We start from the raw sequence: 16,726 nt of genomic DNA, 5'->3' as shown, positions 1-16,726 counted from the left end.
ACTACATTATTTACATTTAAATACCATCGCGTTGGCTTTAAGTCATTTAAATTCTCTTCATACCAATAAACCCAGCGTTCCTTCTTCCTGGTACTGACGCGGTGTTAGTCAGCACTGATGTAACACGTACATGTAAGGGCATTAACAACGTAAAAGAAATAAAACTAGTAAATATATGCATTTAGTTTTTAAGTAACAAAATGATAAACAAAGTAAATCGTATTACTCTGTAATAAGTTGTGGAAACTAGGGATGGGACGACCCTGGGGACTAGGGAGAGACTACCCTGGGGACCAGGGAGAAACGACCCTGGGGACTAGGGAGGGACGACCCTGGGGACTAGGGATGAACGACCTTGGGGACTAGGAGAGACGACCCTGGGGACTAGAGAGGGACGACCCTGGGGACTAGGGAGAGACGACCCTGGGGACTAGGGAGGGACGACCCTGGGGACTAGAGATGGACGACCCTGGGGACTAGGAGAGACGACTCTGGGTACTAGGAGAGACGACCCTGGGGACTAGGGAGAGACGACCCTGGGGACTAGAGAGGGACGACCCCGGGGACTAGAGATGGGCGACCCTGGGGACTAGGGAGAGACGACCCTGGGGACTAGAGAGGGACGACCCTGGGGACTAGGGATGAACGACCTTGGGGACTAGGAGAGACGACCCTGGGGACTAGAGAGGGACGACCCTGGGGACTAGGGAGAGACGACCCTGGGGACTAGGGAGGGACGACCCTGGGGACTAGAGATGGACGACCCTGGGGACTAGGAGAGACGACCCTGGGGACTAGAGATGGACGACCCTGGGGACTAGGGAGAGACGACCCTGGGGACTAGAGAGGGACGACCCTGGGAACTAGAGAGGGACGACCCTGGGGACTAGGGAGAGACGACCCTGGGGACTAGAGAGGGACGACCCTGGGGACTAGAGAGGGACGACCCTGGGGACTAGGGAGAGACGACCCTGGGGACTAGGGAGAGACGACCCTGGGGATTAGAAAGGGACGACCCTGGGGACTAGGGAGGGACGATCCTGGGGACTAGGGAGGGACGATCTTGGAGACTAGGGAGGGGCGATCTTGCAGACTAGGGAGATACGACTCTGGGGACTAGGAGAGACGACCCTGGAGACAAGGTAGGGACGACCCTGGGGACTAGAGAAGGACGACCCTGGGGACTAGGAGAGACGAACCTGGGGACTAGGAGAGACGAACCTGGGGACTAGGAGAGACGAACCTGGGGACTAGGAGAGACGACCCTGGGGACTAGTGAGGGACGATTTTCGAGACTAGGGAGAGACTACATTTGAGACTAGGGAGAGACGACCTTGGGGACTAGAGAGGGACGACCCTGGGGGACTAGGGAGGGACGACCCTGGGGGACTAGGGAGGGACGACCCTGGGGACTAAGGAGAGACGACCCTGGGGACTAGGGAGAGACGACCCTGGGGACTAGGGAGGCACGACCCTGGGGACTAGAGAGGGACGACCCTGGGGACTAAGGAGAGACGTTCCTGGGAAATAAGGAAGGTACCGTCCTGGGGACTAGGGAGGGACGACCCTTGTGACTAGGGAGACGGTATTGGAGGCTAGGAAGGGACCGTCCTGGTGACTAGGGAAGGACAGGCCATAGGAACAGGAAGGGACGACTCTGGGGACTAGGGAGGGCTAGGAAGGGACGACCCTGGGGACTTAAGAGCGACAGGACTGCTTATTACCGTAAACATGTGGGAAATTGATAGTTTTCATTAAAAAGTTATCTTATCGCACTACCTGCCATGCGCGCGGTTTCTACTGAAGCTTGAAGTCGAACTGATACCTGTTGTTTTAATATGTAAATGAAGCATCTGTGTAAGTTAGCTGTGAATGGTAGAACACAATAAAGATTAGCCCCAGGCAAACATATGTAAATGTCTAAAACATTTATAAATAATAATAAAAATAATACACCTGCACCATTTTGAAACTGAAAAATTGAAAGAATTTGGAATATTTCGCACTGAACACACCGATGTCGAATTAAATAACTAGGTTCTTAAGTTCTCTATAAAAATACTACTCTAATGAACGTTATGTAAGGTCAAAATCTGACTTACCTTAGTTACACACACGTGGACACACGCTAAAAAGCTCACGGTGAGGATCTGGGAGATTGTCATAGTGTTAAAATCACACGTTCATTAAGCACATGTACTCCTAAAACAACGAAATTGACTATTTTTTTCACAAATAAAAGTAAACCACATCCAATTTGTCCAAAAATGTTCTGAAATTGTCCGATTGTCGGCGTTTCCCCTCTCCTGTTGTGAGGTCCCTGCCACACCCTGACGTTACGCGCGTGACACAGAGACAGTGAACCCGACACAGTCCGGCGCTCACGTCCTGGCGTTTTTAAAGACCATAGGGAGGATTCCGGACCTCAGAGTCACCTACAGGTAGGCCTAGAGAGGAGCCCTTTACACGTGGTACTACACGGAAACCTTCCAGGACGATGGACTCCGTGTATCGAAATAGCTTGGTTTAGTCACCACTGTTGTATAATTATAGGTTAATGAAGTCGAACGTGTGATTCACATGTAAGGTTTAAACTTCTCACCAGATCCGGAACCAGCTGTACAGGAATGATGCTTACGAGGATTATTATGTCTACATACTGGACAGTGGCCGCAACATTCTAGAAAGCGGCCGCAACATACTGGACAGTGACTGTGACATACTGGACAGTGGCCGTAAAATACTGGACAGTGGCCGCACCATTCTGGAAAGCGGCCGCAACATACTGGACAACGACTGTGACATACTGGACAGTGGTTGTGACATACCGGACAGTGACTGTGACATACTGGACAGTGACTGTGACATACTGGACAGTGGCTGTGACATACTGGACAGTGGTCGTGACATACTGGACAGTGACTGTGACATACTGGACAGTGGCTGTGACATACTGGACAGTGGCCGTGACATACCGGACAGTGACTGTGACATACTGGAAAGTGGCTGTGACATACTGGACAGTGGCCGTGACAAACTGGACAGTGATTGTGACATACCGGACAGTGACTGTGACATACCGGACAGTGACTGTGACATACTGGACAGTGGCTGTGACATACTGGACAGTGACTGTGACATACCGGACAGTGACTGTGACATACCGGACAGTGACTGTGACAAACCGGACAGTGACTGTGACATACTGGACAGTGGATACATACTGGACAGTGGCCGTGACATACCGGACAGTGACTGTGACATACCGGACAGTGACTGTGACATACTGGACAGTGGCCGTGACATACCGGACAGTGACTGTGACATACCGGACAGTGACTGTGACATACTGGACAGTGACTGTGACATACTGGACATTGGCTGTGACATACCGGACAGTGACTGTGACATACTGGACAGTGGCTGTGACATACTGGACAGTGGCCGTAACATACTGGACAGTGACTGTGACATACTGGACAGTGACTGTGACATACCGGACAGTGACTGTGACATACTGGACAGTGACTGTGACATACTGGACAGTGGCTGTGACATACTGGACAGTGGCTGTAACATACTGGACAGTGACTGTGACATACTGGACAGTGGCTGTGACATACTGGACAGTGGCCGTGACATACCGGACAGTGACTGTGACATACTGGACAGTGGCTGTGACATACTGGACAGTGGCCGTGACAAACTGGACAGTGATTGTGACATACCGGACAGTGACTGTGACATACCGGACAGTGACTGTGACATACTGGACAGTGGCTGTGACATACTGGACAGTGGCTGTGACATACTGGACAGTGACTGTGACATACCGGACAGTGACTGTGACATACCGGACAGTGACTGTGACATACTGGACAGTGGCTGTGACATACTGGACAGTGACTGTGACATACCGGACAGTGACTGTGACATACTGGACAGTGACTGTGACATACCGGACAGTGACTGTGACATACCGGACAGTGACTGTGACATACTGGACAATGGATACATACTGGACAGTGGCCGTGACATACCGGTCAGTGACTGTGACATACCGGACACTGACTGTGACATACTGGACAGTGGCCGTGACATACCGGACAGTGACTGTGACATACTGGACAGTGGCTGTGACAAACTGGACAGTGATTGTGACATACCGGACAGTGACTGTGACATACCGGACAGTGACTGTGACATACCGGACAGTGACTGTGACATACTGGACAATGGCCGTGACATACTGGACAGTGGCCGTGACATACCGGACAGTGACTGTGACATACTGGACAGTTGCTGTGACATACTGGACAGTGGCTGTGACATACCGGACAGTGACTGTGACATACCGGACAGTGGCCGTGACATACTGGACAGTCGCTGTGACATACCGGACAGTGACTGTGACATACCGGACAGTGACTGTGACATACTGGACAGTGGCCGTGACATACCGGACAGTGACTGTGACATACCGGACAGTGACTGTGACATACTGGACAGTGACTGTGACATACTGGACATTGGCTGTGACATACTGGACAGTGACTGTGACATACCGGACAGTGACTGTGACATACCGGACACTGACTGTGACATACTGGACAGTGGCTGTGACATACCGGACAGTGACTGTGACATACCGGACAGTGACTGTGACATACCGGACAGTGACTGTGACATACCGGACAGTGGCTGTGACATACTGGACAGTGGCCGTGACATACCGGACAGTGACTGTGACATACTGGACAGTGGCTGTGACAAACTGGACAGTGATTGTGACATACCGGACAGTGACTGTGACATACCGGACAGTGACTGTGACATACCGGACAGTGACTGTGACATACTGGACAGTGGCCGTGACATACTGGACAGTGGCCGTGACATACCGGACAGTGACTGTGACATACTGGACAGTTGCTGTGACATACTGGACAGTGGCTGTGACATACCGGACAGTGACTGTGACATACCGGACAGTGGCCGTGACATACTGGACAGTGGCTGTGACATACCGGACAGTGACTGTGACATACCGGACAGTGACTGTGACATACTGGACAGTGGCCGTGACATACCGGACAGTGACTGTGACATACCGGACAGTGACATACTGGACAGTGACTGTGACATACCGGACAGTGACTGTGACATACTGGACAGTGGCCGTGACATACTGGACAGTGACTGTGACATACCGGACAGTGGCTGTGACGTACTGGACAGTGACTGTGACATACTGGACAGTGGCGGTGACATACCGGACAGTGGCTGTGACATACCGGACAGTGGCCGTGACATACTGGACAGTGGCCGTGACATACTGGACAGTGGCTGTGACATACTGGACAGTGACTGTGACATACCGGACAGTGACTGTGACATACCGGACAGTGACTGTGACATACCGGACAGTGACTGTGACATACCGGACAGTGGCCGTGACATACTGGACAGTGGCCGTGACATACTGGACAGTGGCTGTGACATACCGGACAGTGACTGTGACATACCGGACAGTGACTGTGACATACTGGACAGTGACTGTGACATACCGGACAGTGACTGTGACATACTGGACAGTGGCTGTGACATACTGGACAGTGGCTGTGACATACCGGACAGTGACTGTGACATACCGGACAGTGGCCGTGCCATACTGGACAGTGACTGTGACATACTGGACAGTGACTGTTTCATACCGGACAGTGGCCATGACATACTGGACAGTGGCCGTGACATACTGGACAGTGACTGTGACATACCGGACAGTGGCTGTGACATACTGGACGGACTGTGACATACTGGACAGTGACTGTGACGTACTGGACAGTGACTGTGACATACCGGACAGTGGTTGTGACATATACCGGACAGTGGCCGTGACATACTGGACAGTGACCGTGACATACTGGACAGTGGCCGTGCCATACCGGACAGTGACTGTGACATACTGGACAGTGACTGTTACATACCGGACAGTGGCTGTGACATACTGGACAGTGACTGTGACATATACTGGACAGTGGCCGTGACATACTGGACAGTGGCTGTGACATACTGGACAGTGGCTGTGACATACTGGACAGTGGCTGTGACATACTGGAGAGTAGCTATATATGTTGGACAGTATAGGTGTGTGCCGGGCATACATAACTTGCTGATACAGGTATAAAACCAAACAACCATGTTGTCAGTTTTAAATCAGCGTTTCGTGTAGAAACTATCCCCTTTAATTAGTTGAGATTTTTCTAAAGGCACACAGAACCTCAACTCGGGACACAACTCGGGACACTTTCCTCTGACGGGAGCTCGCTGGCTTGTGTACAATCGAGGAGAAAATATCAGTTCATTGTTAATGACGACGTTTGGAAACTTGATAATTATGTATGATTAATGGAGATGGCACCCTGTCGACCGCCATCTTTAGTGTTATTAACCGTGGTTGAGTTTCTAGTCCCAGAGCTTCAGATCTACTTAGTGTTAATGGCTGACCGTGTCACCAGTATGACCTGACCGTGTCACCAGTATGATCTGACTGTGTCACTAGTATGATCTGACCGTGTCACTAGTATGGTCTGACCGTGTCACTAGTATGATCTGACTGTGTCACTAGTATGATCTGACCGTGTCACCAGTATGATCTGACCGTGTCACTAGTATGATCTGACCGTGTCACTAGTATGACCTGACCGTGTCACTAGTATGATCTGACCGTGTCACTAGTATGACCTGACCGTGTCACTAGTCTGACCTGACTGTGTCACTAGTATAACCTGACCGTGTCACCAGTATGATCTGACCGTGTCACTAGTATGATCTGACCGTGTCACCAGTATGACCTGACCGTGTCACTAGTATGATCTGACCGTGTCACTAGTATGACCTGACCATGTCACCAGTATGATCTGACTGTGTCACCAGTATGACCTGACCGTGTCACTAGTATGATCTGACTGTGTCACTAGTATGACCTGACCGTGTCACTAGTATGATCTGACCGTGTCACTAGTATGATCTGACCATGTCACCAGTATGATCTGACCGTGTCACTAGTATGACCTGACCGTGTCACTAGTATGACCTGACCGTGTCACTAGTATGACCTGACCGTGTCACTAGTATGACCTGACCGTGTCACTAGTATGACCTGACCGTGTCACTAGTATGATCTGACCGTGTCACCAGTATGACCTGACCGTGTCACTAGTATGATCTGACCGTGTCACCAGTATGACCTGACCGTGTCACTAGTATGATCTGACTGTGTCACCAGTATGACCTGACCGTGTTACTAGTATGACCTGACACGGGCCGGTTAAGACAGACGGGTAGGCTGAGACACACGGGCCGTTAAGGAACGAGTCCCTGTACTCTGCAGTAGTTGTCACTAGCATGACTTACTATTGTTTCTAAAGTCCCTGTGCTGGAGTAGTTCGCGAGCTTGAAATAGTATGACTGGGAAAGGTTAAAGGCATGATTGATTGGGGAAGCCATGGGCCAGTTGCTCACTTCATCTTTCTGTTTTAAGTGATTTGAACATCTTTAGACGTATGTACCTGTTTAATCAGGATTGATGAACATAACACGTGACCTTTACCTTAGCTTTCACCACTCTCAAACAAGTAACATTTTATTGTCACCTATAGGCAATTCACCTCTAATTTATAAATATGGAAATTAAAACAGCAGTGACGTTAAGTACGCCTCGCTGATTGCTCATCGACGCGAGACCATCTTCATGTCGTTCTGTTCTGTCACAAAGGCAAACTACCTATGTGTATCTAATCAATGTATGTCGTCAATTACGTCGTTTGTGCCTAGCTCTACAGATACCGCCGAAGATAGAGTGTACACATAGTATTCACTGCCGAAGATAGAGTGTACACATAGTATTCACTGTCGAAGATAGAGTGTACACATAGTATTCACTGTCGAAGATAGAGTGTACACATAGTATTCACTGTCGAAGATAGAGTGTACACATAGTATTCACTGTCGAAGATAGAGTGTACACATAGTATTCACTGTCGAAGATAGAGTGTACACATAGTATTCACTGCCGAAGATAGAGTGTACACATAGTATTCACTGTCGAAGATAGAGTGTACACATAGTATTCACTGTCGAAGATAGAGTGTACACATAGTATTCACTGTCGAAGATAGAGTGTACACATAGTATTCACTGTCGAAGATAGAGTGTACACATAGTATTCACTGTCGAAGATAGAGTGTACACATAGTATTCACTGTCGAAGTAGGTATCCAACCGCTACCGGTAGAAGTACTACACATCCCTCTTTAATCTTAACCAGCAGAAGTACTGTATATATAAGTCTTACTAAAAGTCTCTCTATGACCACAACCGGTAGTCGTATATCTAATTCAAACTACAAGTCTCTCTATGACCACAACCGGTAGTCGTATATCTAATTCAAACTACAAGTCTTTGTATGACCACAACCGGTAGTCGTATATCTAATTCAAACTACAAGTCTTTGTATGACCACAACCGGTAGTCGTATATCTAATTCAAACTACAAGTCTCATTATGACCACAACCGGTAGTCGTATATCTAATTCAAACTACAAGTCTCTCTATGACCACAACCGGTAGTCGTATATCTAATTCAAACTACAAGTCTTTGTATGACCACAACCGGTAGTCGTATATCTAATTCAAACTAAAAGTCTCTCTATGACCACAACCGGTAGACATATGTCTAATTCAAACTACAAGTCTTTGTATGACCACAACCGGTAGACGTATATCTAATTCAAACTACAAGTCTTTGTATGACCACAACCGGTAGTCGTATATCTAATTCAAACTACAAGTCTTTGTATGACCACAACCGGTAGTCGTATATCTAATTCAAACTAAAAGTCTCTCTATGACCACAACCGGTAGTCGTATATCTAATTCAAACTACAAGTCTCTCTATGACCACAACCGGTAGTCGTATATCTAATTCAAACTACAAGTCTCTCTATGACCACAACCGGTAGTCGTATATCTAATTCAAACTACAAGTCTCTCTATGACCACAACCGGTAGTCGTATATCTAATTCAAACTACAAGTCTTTGTATGACCACAACCGGTAGTCGTATATCTAATTCAAACTAAAAGTCTCTCTATGACCACAACCGGTAGTCGTATATCTAATTCAAACTACAAGTCTTTGTATGACCACAACCGGTAGTCGTATATCTAATTCAAACTACAAGTCTTTGTATGACCACAACCGGTAGTCGTATATCTAATTCAAACTACAAGTCTTTGTATGACCACAACCGGTAGACGTATGTATGACCACAACCGGTAGACGTTGTATATATATCTAATTCAAACTACAAGTCTTTGTATGACCACAACCGGTAGACGTATGTATGACCACAACCGGTAGACGTTGTATATATATCTAATTCAAACTACAAGTCTCTCTATGACCACAACCGGTAGACGTATGTATGACCACAACCGGTAGACGTATATCTAATTCAAACTACAAGTCTTTGTATGACCACAACCGGTAGACGTATATCTAATTCAAACTACAAGTCTTTGTATGACCACAACCGGTAGACGTATGTATGACCACAACCGGTAGACGTATATCTAATTCAAACTACAAGTCTTTGTATGACCACAACCGGTAGACGTATATCTAATTCAAACTAAAAGTCTCTCTATGACCACAACCGATAGACGTATGTATGACCACAACCGGTAGTCGTATATCTAATTCAAACTACAAGTCTTTGTATGACCACAACCGGTAGTCGTATATCTAATTCAAACTACAAGTCTTTGTATGACCACAACCGGTAGACGTATATCTAATTCAAACTACAAGTCTCTCTATGACCACAACCGGTAGTCGTATATCTAATTCAAACTACAAGTCTTTGTATGACCACAACCGGTAGACGTATATCTAATTCAAACTACAAGTCTTTGTATGACCACAACCGGTAGACGTATATCTAATTCAAACTACAAGTCTCTCTATGACCACAACCGGTAGACGTATATCTAATTCAAACTAAAAGTCTCTCTATGACCACAACCGGTAGTCGTATATCTAATTCAAACTACAAGTCTTTGTATGACCACAACCGGTAGACGTATATCTAATTCAAACTACAAGTCTCTCTATGACCACAACCGGTAGACGTATATCTAATTCAAACTAAAAGTCTCTCTATGACCACAACCGGTAGTCGTATATCTAATTCAAACTACAAGTCTTTGTATGACCACAACCGGTAGACGTATGTATGACCACAACCGGTAGACGTTGTATATATATCTAATTCAAACTACAAGTCTCTCTATGACCACAACCGGTAGACGTATATCTAATTCAAACTAAAAGTGTCTCTATGACCACAACCGGTAGACGTATATCTAATTCAAACTACAAGTCTTTGTATGACCACAACCGGTAAAAGTTTATTTAATTCAAACATCAAATCCCATTTTGACCACCAATCACTGATTCTTAAGACAATTCATTCAATGGGATCAAAATGATTTTATCAGAAAATAAAAGTTTATTTAATTCAAACATCAAATCCCATTTTGACCACCAATCACTGATTCTTAAGACAATTCATTCAATGGGATCAAAATGATTTTATCAGAAAATAACAACATCATAAGAAACAAGAATTTAGGAGATGCCTGACAGTAAGAACCGCGACAGAATTAAAACAATATATTTATACTTATTGAATAGAGCGTGTTATCATTCATACCGCTATGAACGCTACTCTGTTATAGGTCCTAGGACCTCGGTCTAGATGAGTTGATATTTACCATACCACTGTGATTATAAATGGGACCTAGGTCTAGTTGAGTTGATATTTACCATACAACTGTGATTATAAATGGGACTTCGGTCTAGATGAGTTGATATTTACCATACCACTGTCCGGGACCTAGGTCTAGAAGAGAAAGCTATCAACAACTGGCCATAAACACGGACAGGTAGATCAAACAGGGAAATCAAAATACTGAGCCGGAAATGATAGCTTAGATAGTTTTGGTATCCGTACTCCACTATTTGTGGGAAGTTGTGCGGGAAACTTGATAACAATGTGTTTTATTCCGTAACCAACAACGGGTCCATATCAAAAGCAATGTACCATACAAGGTGCTCTTTAAATGTGAATTAGCATACACGTGAAGCTAAACTCAACAATAAAGTCAGTTAACTCCAGTGACGGAATTCAGGGTCGGATTTACATGATATTGTCGACTGTAAACCTCAGTCTGACCTCTGTGAGGATACGCTCACATCAAACCTTCGCGTGATCATTTTCGTATCCTTTTAGGGTGAGGTCTTAACGCACATTTTACCAAAGCCGAGTATATTCTCGTACATTTCTGGGTTGAAACAGCAAAGGTATACGCCGTGATATAGAAACACTGTCCACCCGTGAGTAAGGCCCTATTGGTATGTGTGTTGTAATTACAGCCGTTCTACCATGAGAATCAAATGAGAATCAAATGGATCGTAAAGACAAATATTTAGGTTAGAGCGACATCCGATCATTCCATCCTAGTGACACACCTTCGGCAGTTAAGGCATGCCGAACAGGCCCGAAACAAAATCCTGGGATGGTCGGTTTGTACCACCCAGGGGAATACAATACCTCATTTCCAACAGCATTGTTAGCATACTAGCATTGTTATGTAAATAGAGTACCTTTGTGTAGCTCATCTGTCACGCTTGGAAATTCTAATTGTGACCCGACCTCCTCTCAAATTTTCAAATAGTACTACATTTTGGATCAAATTCTACGAAAACCCTGAGGGGCTACTGTCAGGGAATGTGAATTCCCTGGAATAGTTATGCACAATACAAATATGTACAACTGAACTGGCGATTACTAAAATGTACATTTGCAACACAAAATACTGGTTCAATGAGCCAGTCAGAAAAACGTTTGAGGAACAAATCCGAACGTCAAGGTCACTGACCAGGTCAAACATGGTCTAATACCTGAAATGTGAAGAGGCCAAACGATAGAAAGGGTAAACACAACTAAGTTTATGTTAGTGATGGAACTCTCGGTACATTGTGAGGGAGCTCTCGGTACATTGTGAGAGAACTCTTGGTACATTGTTAGGGAACTCTCGGTACATTGTGAGTGAACTCTAGGTACATTGTGAGGGAGCTCTCGGTACATTGTGAGAGAACTCTTGGTACATTGTGAGTGAACTCTAGGTAGATTGTGAGTGAACTCTTTGTACATTGTGAGAGAACTCTTGGTACATTGTGAGTGAACTCTAGGTACATTGTGAGGAGCTCTTGGTATATTGTGAGAGAACTCTCGGTAGATTGTGAGGAGCTCTTGGTATATTGTGAGAGAACTCTAGGTACATTGTGAGAGAACTCTCGGTACATTGTGAGAGAACTCTAGGTACATTGTGAGAGAACTCTTGGTACATTGTGAGAGAACTCTAGGTAGATTGTGAGTGAACTCTAGGTAGATTGTGAGTGAACTCTCGGTACATTGTGAGAGAACTCTCGGTACATTGTGAGTGAACTCTAGGTACATTGTGAGAGAACTCTCGGTACATTGTGAGTGAACTCTAGGTACATTGTGAGAGAACTCTTGGTACATTGTGAGAGAACTCTCGGTACATTGTGAGGAGCTCTTGGTATATTGTGAGGAGCTCTCGGTACATTGTGAGTGAACTCTAGGTACATTGTGAGAGAACTCTTGGTACATTGTGAGAGAACTCTAGGTAGATTGTGAGTGAACTCTAGGTAGATTGTGAGTGAACTCTCGGTACATTGTGAGAGAACTCTCGGTACATTGTGAGTGAACTCTAGGTACATTGTGAGAGAACTCTCGGTACATTGTGAGTGAACTCTAGGTACATTGTGAGAGAACTCTTGGTACATTGTGAGAGAACTCTCGGTACATTGTGAGTGAACTCTAGGTACATTGTGAGAGAACTCTAGGTACATTGTGAGAGAACTCTCGGTACATTGTGAGAGAACTCTAGGTACATTGTGAGTGAACTCTCGGTACATTGTGAGGGAGCTCTCGGTACATTGTGAGAGAACTCTTGGTACATTGTGAGAGAACTCTCGGTACATTGTGAGAGAACTCTCGGTACATTGTGAGAGAACTCTAGGTACATTGTGAGGGAGCTCTCGGTACATTGTGAGAGAACTCTCGGTACTTTGTGAGGGAGCTCTCGGTACATTGTGAGGGAACTCTTGGTACATTGTGAGAGAACTCTCGGTACATTGTGAGGAGCTCTTGGTATATTGTGAGAGAACTCTCGGTAGATTGTGAGGAGCTCTTGGTATATTGTGAGAGAACTCTAGGTGCATTGTGAGAGAACTCTTTGTACATTATGAGTGAACTTTTGTACATTGTGAGTGAACTCTAGGTACATTGTGAGAAAACTCTCGGTACATTGTGAGGAGCTCTTGGTATATTGTGAGAGAACTCTAGGTGCATTGTGAGAGAACTCTTTGTACATTGTGAGTGAACTTTTTGTACATTGTGAGTGAACTCTCGGTACATTGTGAGAGAACTCTTGGTACATTGTGAGAGAACTCTCGGTACATTGTGAGTGAACTCTAGGTACATTGTGAGGGAGCTCTCGGTACATTGTGAGAGAACTCTTGGTACATTGTGAGAGAACTCTCGGTACATTGTGAGTGAACTCTAGGTACATTGTGAGGGAGCTCTCGGTACATTGTGAGTGAACTCTAGGTACATTGTGAGGGAGCTCTCGGTACATTGTGAGTGAACTCTCGGTACATTGTGAGTGAACTCTAGGTACATTGTGAGTGAACTCTCGGTACATTGTGAGGGAGCTCTCGGTACATTGTGAGAGAACTCTCGGTACATTGTGAGTGAACTCTCGGTACATTGTGAGAGAACTCTCGGTACATTGTGAGTGAACTCTAGGTACATTGTGAGGGAGCTCTCGGTACATTGTGAGAGAACTCTTGGTACATTGTGAGTGAACTCTAGGTACATTGTTAGGGAACTCTCGGTACATTGTGAGAGAACTCTCAATAGATTGTGAGGAGCTCTTGGTATATTGTGAGAGAACTCTTTGTACACGTTACTTTCTGATAATAAGATTGATTTTTCATATTCGAATCCTTCATATCAATAATTATTCATAAAAATAACAAATAAATAATAAAACTTCGTCTCTTTATGACCTATCTTTTATAACGGAAAATGATTTTTAGCAAGAACTCGATTTCGATTTCAGAATATATGCTTGAAGTTGGTATGAAAAAAAAAAATGTTTTTTTTTTTTGTATAAAAATAGCGAATAGTAAAAGCAGTGCGTCATACAAATCATGTGACCAAACGCTGGTTAGATGTAAACCAGTGGAGTATCAGTCACGCTAATACATAACCAGATTTAATATCTCCCAGAGTGCATTACTCCGTGGAGTGGAACGTGATAGAAGCCTTGGCTAGCGAAGATGGTTGTCACCAAACCTGGTAAAACGTATGCAAGAGAGGGGGAATAACTCGAACAGCCGTCGCCCTTTGTCAGGCTTTGACAGTGTGAATTGAACAGCCAAATGACCGTCGCCCTTTGTCAGGCTTTGACAGAGTGAATTGAACAGCCAAATGACCGTCGCCCTTTGTCAGGCTTTGATAATGTGAATTGAACAGCCAAATGACCGTCGCCCTTTGTCAGGCTTTGATAATGTGAATTGAACAGCCAAATGACCGTCGCCCTTTGTCAGGCATTGATAATGTGAATTGAACAGCCAAATGACCGTCGCCCTATGTCAGGCTTTGATAATGTGAATTGAACAGCCAAATGGCCGTCGCCCTTTTTCAGGTTTTGACAGAGTGAATTGAATAGCCAAATGACCGTCGCCCTTTGTCAGGCTTTGACAGAGTGAATTGAACAGCCAAATGACCGTCGCCCTTTGTCAGGCTTTGATAATGTGAATTGAACAGCCAAATGACCGTCGCCCTTTGTCAGGCTTTGATAATGTGAATTGAACAGCCAAATGACCGTCGCCCTTTGTCAGGCTTTGACAGAGTGAATTGAACAGCCAAATATGGGAGAAGTCGTCTATAAGTTGGAAAAACTTGCTGACTAATCCCTTTGTCATTATTATATGTCAATAAAATATGTTTAAACTAAACAGCCAAATGACCGTCGCCCTTTGTCAGGCTTTGACAGAGTGAATTGAACAGCCAAATGACCGTCGCGCTTTGTCAGGCTTTAACAGAGTGACTTGAACAGCCAAATGACCGTCGCCCTTTGTCAGGCTTTGACAGAGTGAATTGAACAGCCAAATGACCGTCGTCCTTTGGCAGGTTTTGACAGAGTGAATTGAATAGCCAAACAGCCGGCGCCCTTTGGCAGGCTTTGACAGTGTAAGCTGAACAGCCAAACAGCCGGCGCCCTTTGGCAGGCTTTGACTGTGTAAGTAGAACGGCCAAATAGCCGGCGCCATTTATCAGGTTTTGACTGTAAGTTTAACAGCCCAATAGCCGGCGTCCTTTGGCAGGCTTTGACAGTGTAAGTTGAACAGCCAAACAACCGGCGTCCTTTGGCAGGCTTTGACAGTATGAATTTTGAACAGCCAAATAGCCGGCGCCCTTTGACAAGCTTTGACAGTGTAAGTTGAACAGCTAAATAGCCGGCGCCCTTTGACAGGCTTTGACAGTATGAATTTTGAACAGCCAAATAGCCGACGCCTTTTGACAGGCTTTGTTAGTGTAAGCTTGAACATCTAAATACCCGGTGCCCTTTGGCAGGCTTTGACAAGTGTGAATTGAACAGCCAAACAACCGGCGCCCTTTGGTAGGCTTTGACAGGGTGAATTATGAACAGCCAAATAGCCGGCGCCCTTTGCCAGGCTTTAATAGTTCAAGTTTAACAGCCCTAAAATTTTCAAATCTGCATCTGAAACCACCTGCTCCGATGTTAATACTAATCCGTCCCGAGATACTTCTGGTTATAAACATTTATACGAAGTACTACTACTTTATGACTCCATACCGTGTCGCCATTGAGGCTTTTTACAAGGGTTATTCAACACGACATCAACGGGTATAATTACGGAAGTCGATTGTCGCTACTTTTATCATCGCTATAAGTTGTGTAAATAGTTTATTTAAAGTCATGTACGTTTTACATGAAGAGTACTGTACACTTTTTGTAATTAAGTTATTTGATAGTCCCCGGCTTCACCTCACATTAAACACATACCTCGTACCAATGCGGTCCGATTTACATTTATACATCAAACAGGAGATTCATTTCGTGTCGTGGTATTTTGCCCGTGAACTCCTTACAAACCTAACCTTACCTATTCACTCAACACATAAGCATGCTGCAGTCCAAATACCCTAATCTCAAATACATCTGCCATTTTAAATCCCAGTTTTTAACTACTCACCTGCCACGCATTTATCGGTTGATTTTAAAAAGATATACTGAATACGTATTTATTCCACACTTAACAAATGGCCCAAAATATATACAATTGTATAACTAATATTTCTTTTTAATGACGAAACTTGCACCAGTTTTTCTCAAATACCTAAATCAGAGTAAACAATAACTTCACAGTTCGGGAGATATTCATCACAGTGCAACTGCGACAGTATTAAAATCTTTACCTTTGGATTACCAACGCATAGTGCATAGGATACATTGTGCTAATTATTTGATATACAACATAG

The 16,726-nt window shown here is 45.0% G+C and overlaps 1 protein-coding gene across 3 annotated transcripts in view; it reads right to left on the bottom strand.

Annotated features, from left to right (window-relative positions):
* LOC117321797 (sushi, von Willebrand factor type A, EGF and pentraxin domain-containing protein 1-like) overlaps positions 1–16,726 on the bottom strand; it is a 157,721-nt gene that overhangs the window by 119,256 nt on the left and 21,739 nt on the right. The window contains exon 1 of one of the 3 annotated variants that reach the window (XM_033876382.1): positions 2,103–2,453. The exons of the other annotated variants lie outside the window; for them this stretch is intronic. Coding sequence (XP_033732273.1) covers positions 2,103–2,165 — 63 coding nt within the window. The 5' untranslated portion in view covers positions 2,166–2,453. Of the gene's footprint in view, positions 1–2,102; positions 2,454–16,726 lie in introns of those variants that run through there. 3 annotated transcript variants of the gene reach the window in all.

This window comes from Pecten maximus, chromosome 1, assembly GCF_902652985.1.
Source record: "Pecten maximus chromosome 1, xPecMax1.1, whole genome shotgun sequence".
In the NCBI taxonomy this organism is placed as follows: domain Eukaryota; kingdom Metazoa; phylum Mollusca; class Bivalvia; order Pectinida; family Pectinidae; genus Pecten; species Pecten maximus.
The sequence above is the reverse complement of the archived record's forward strand: the minus strand, read 5'-3'. Positions and strand labels throughout refer to the sequence as shown.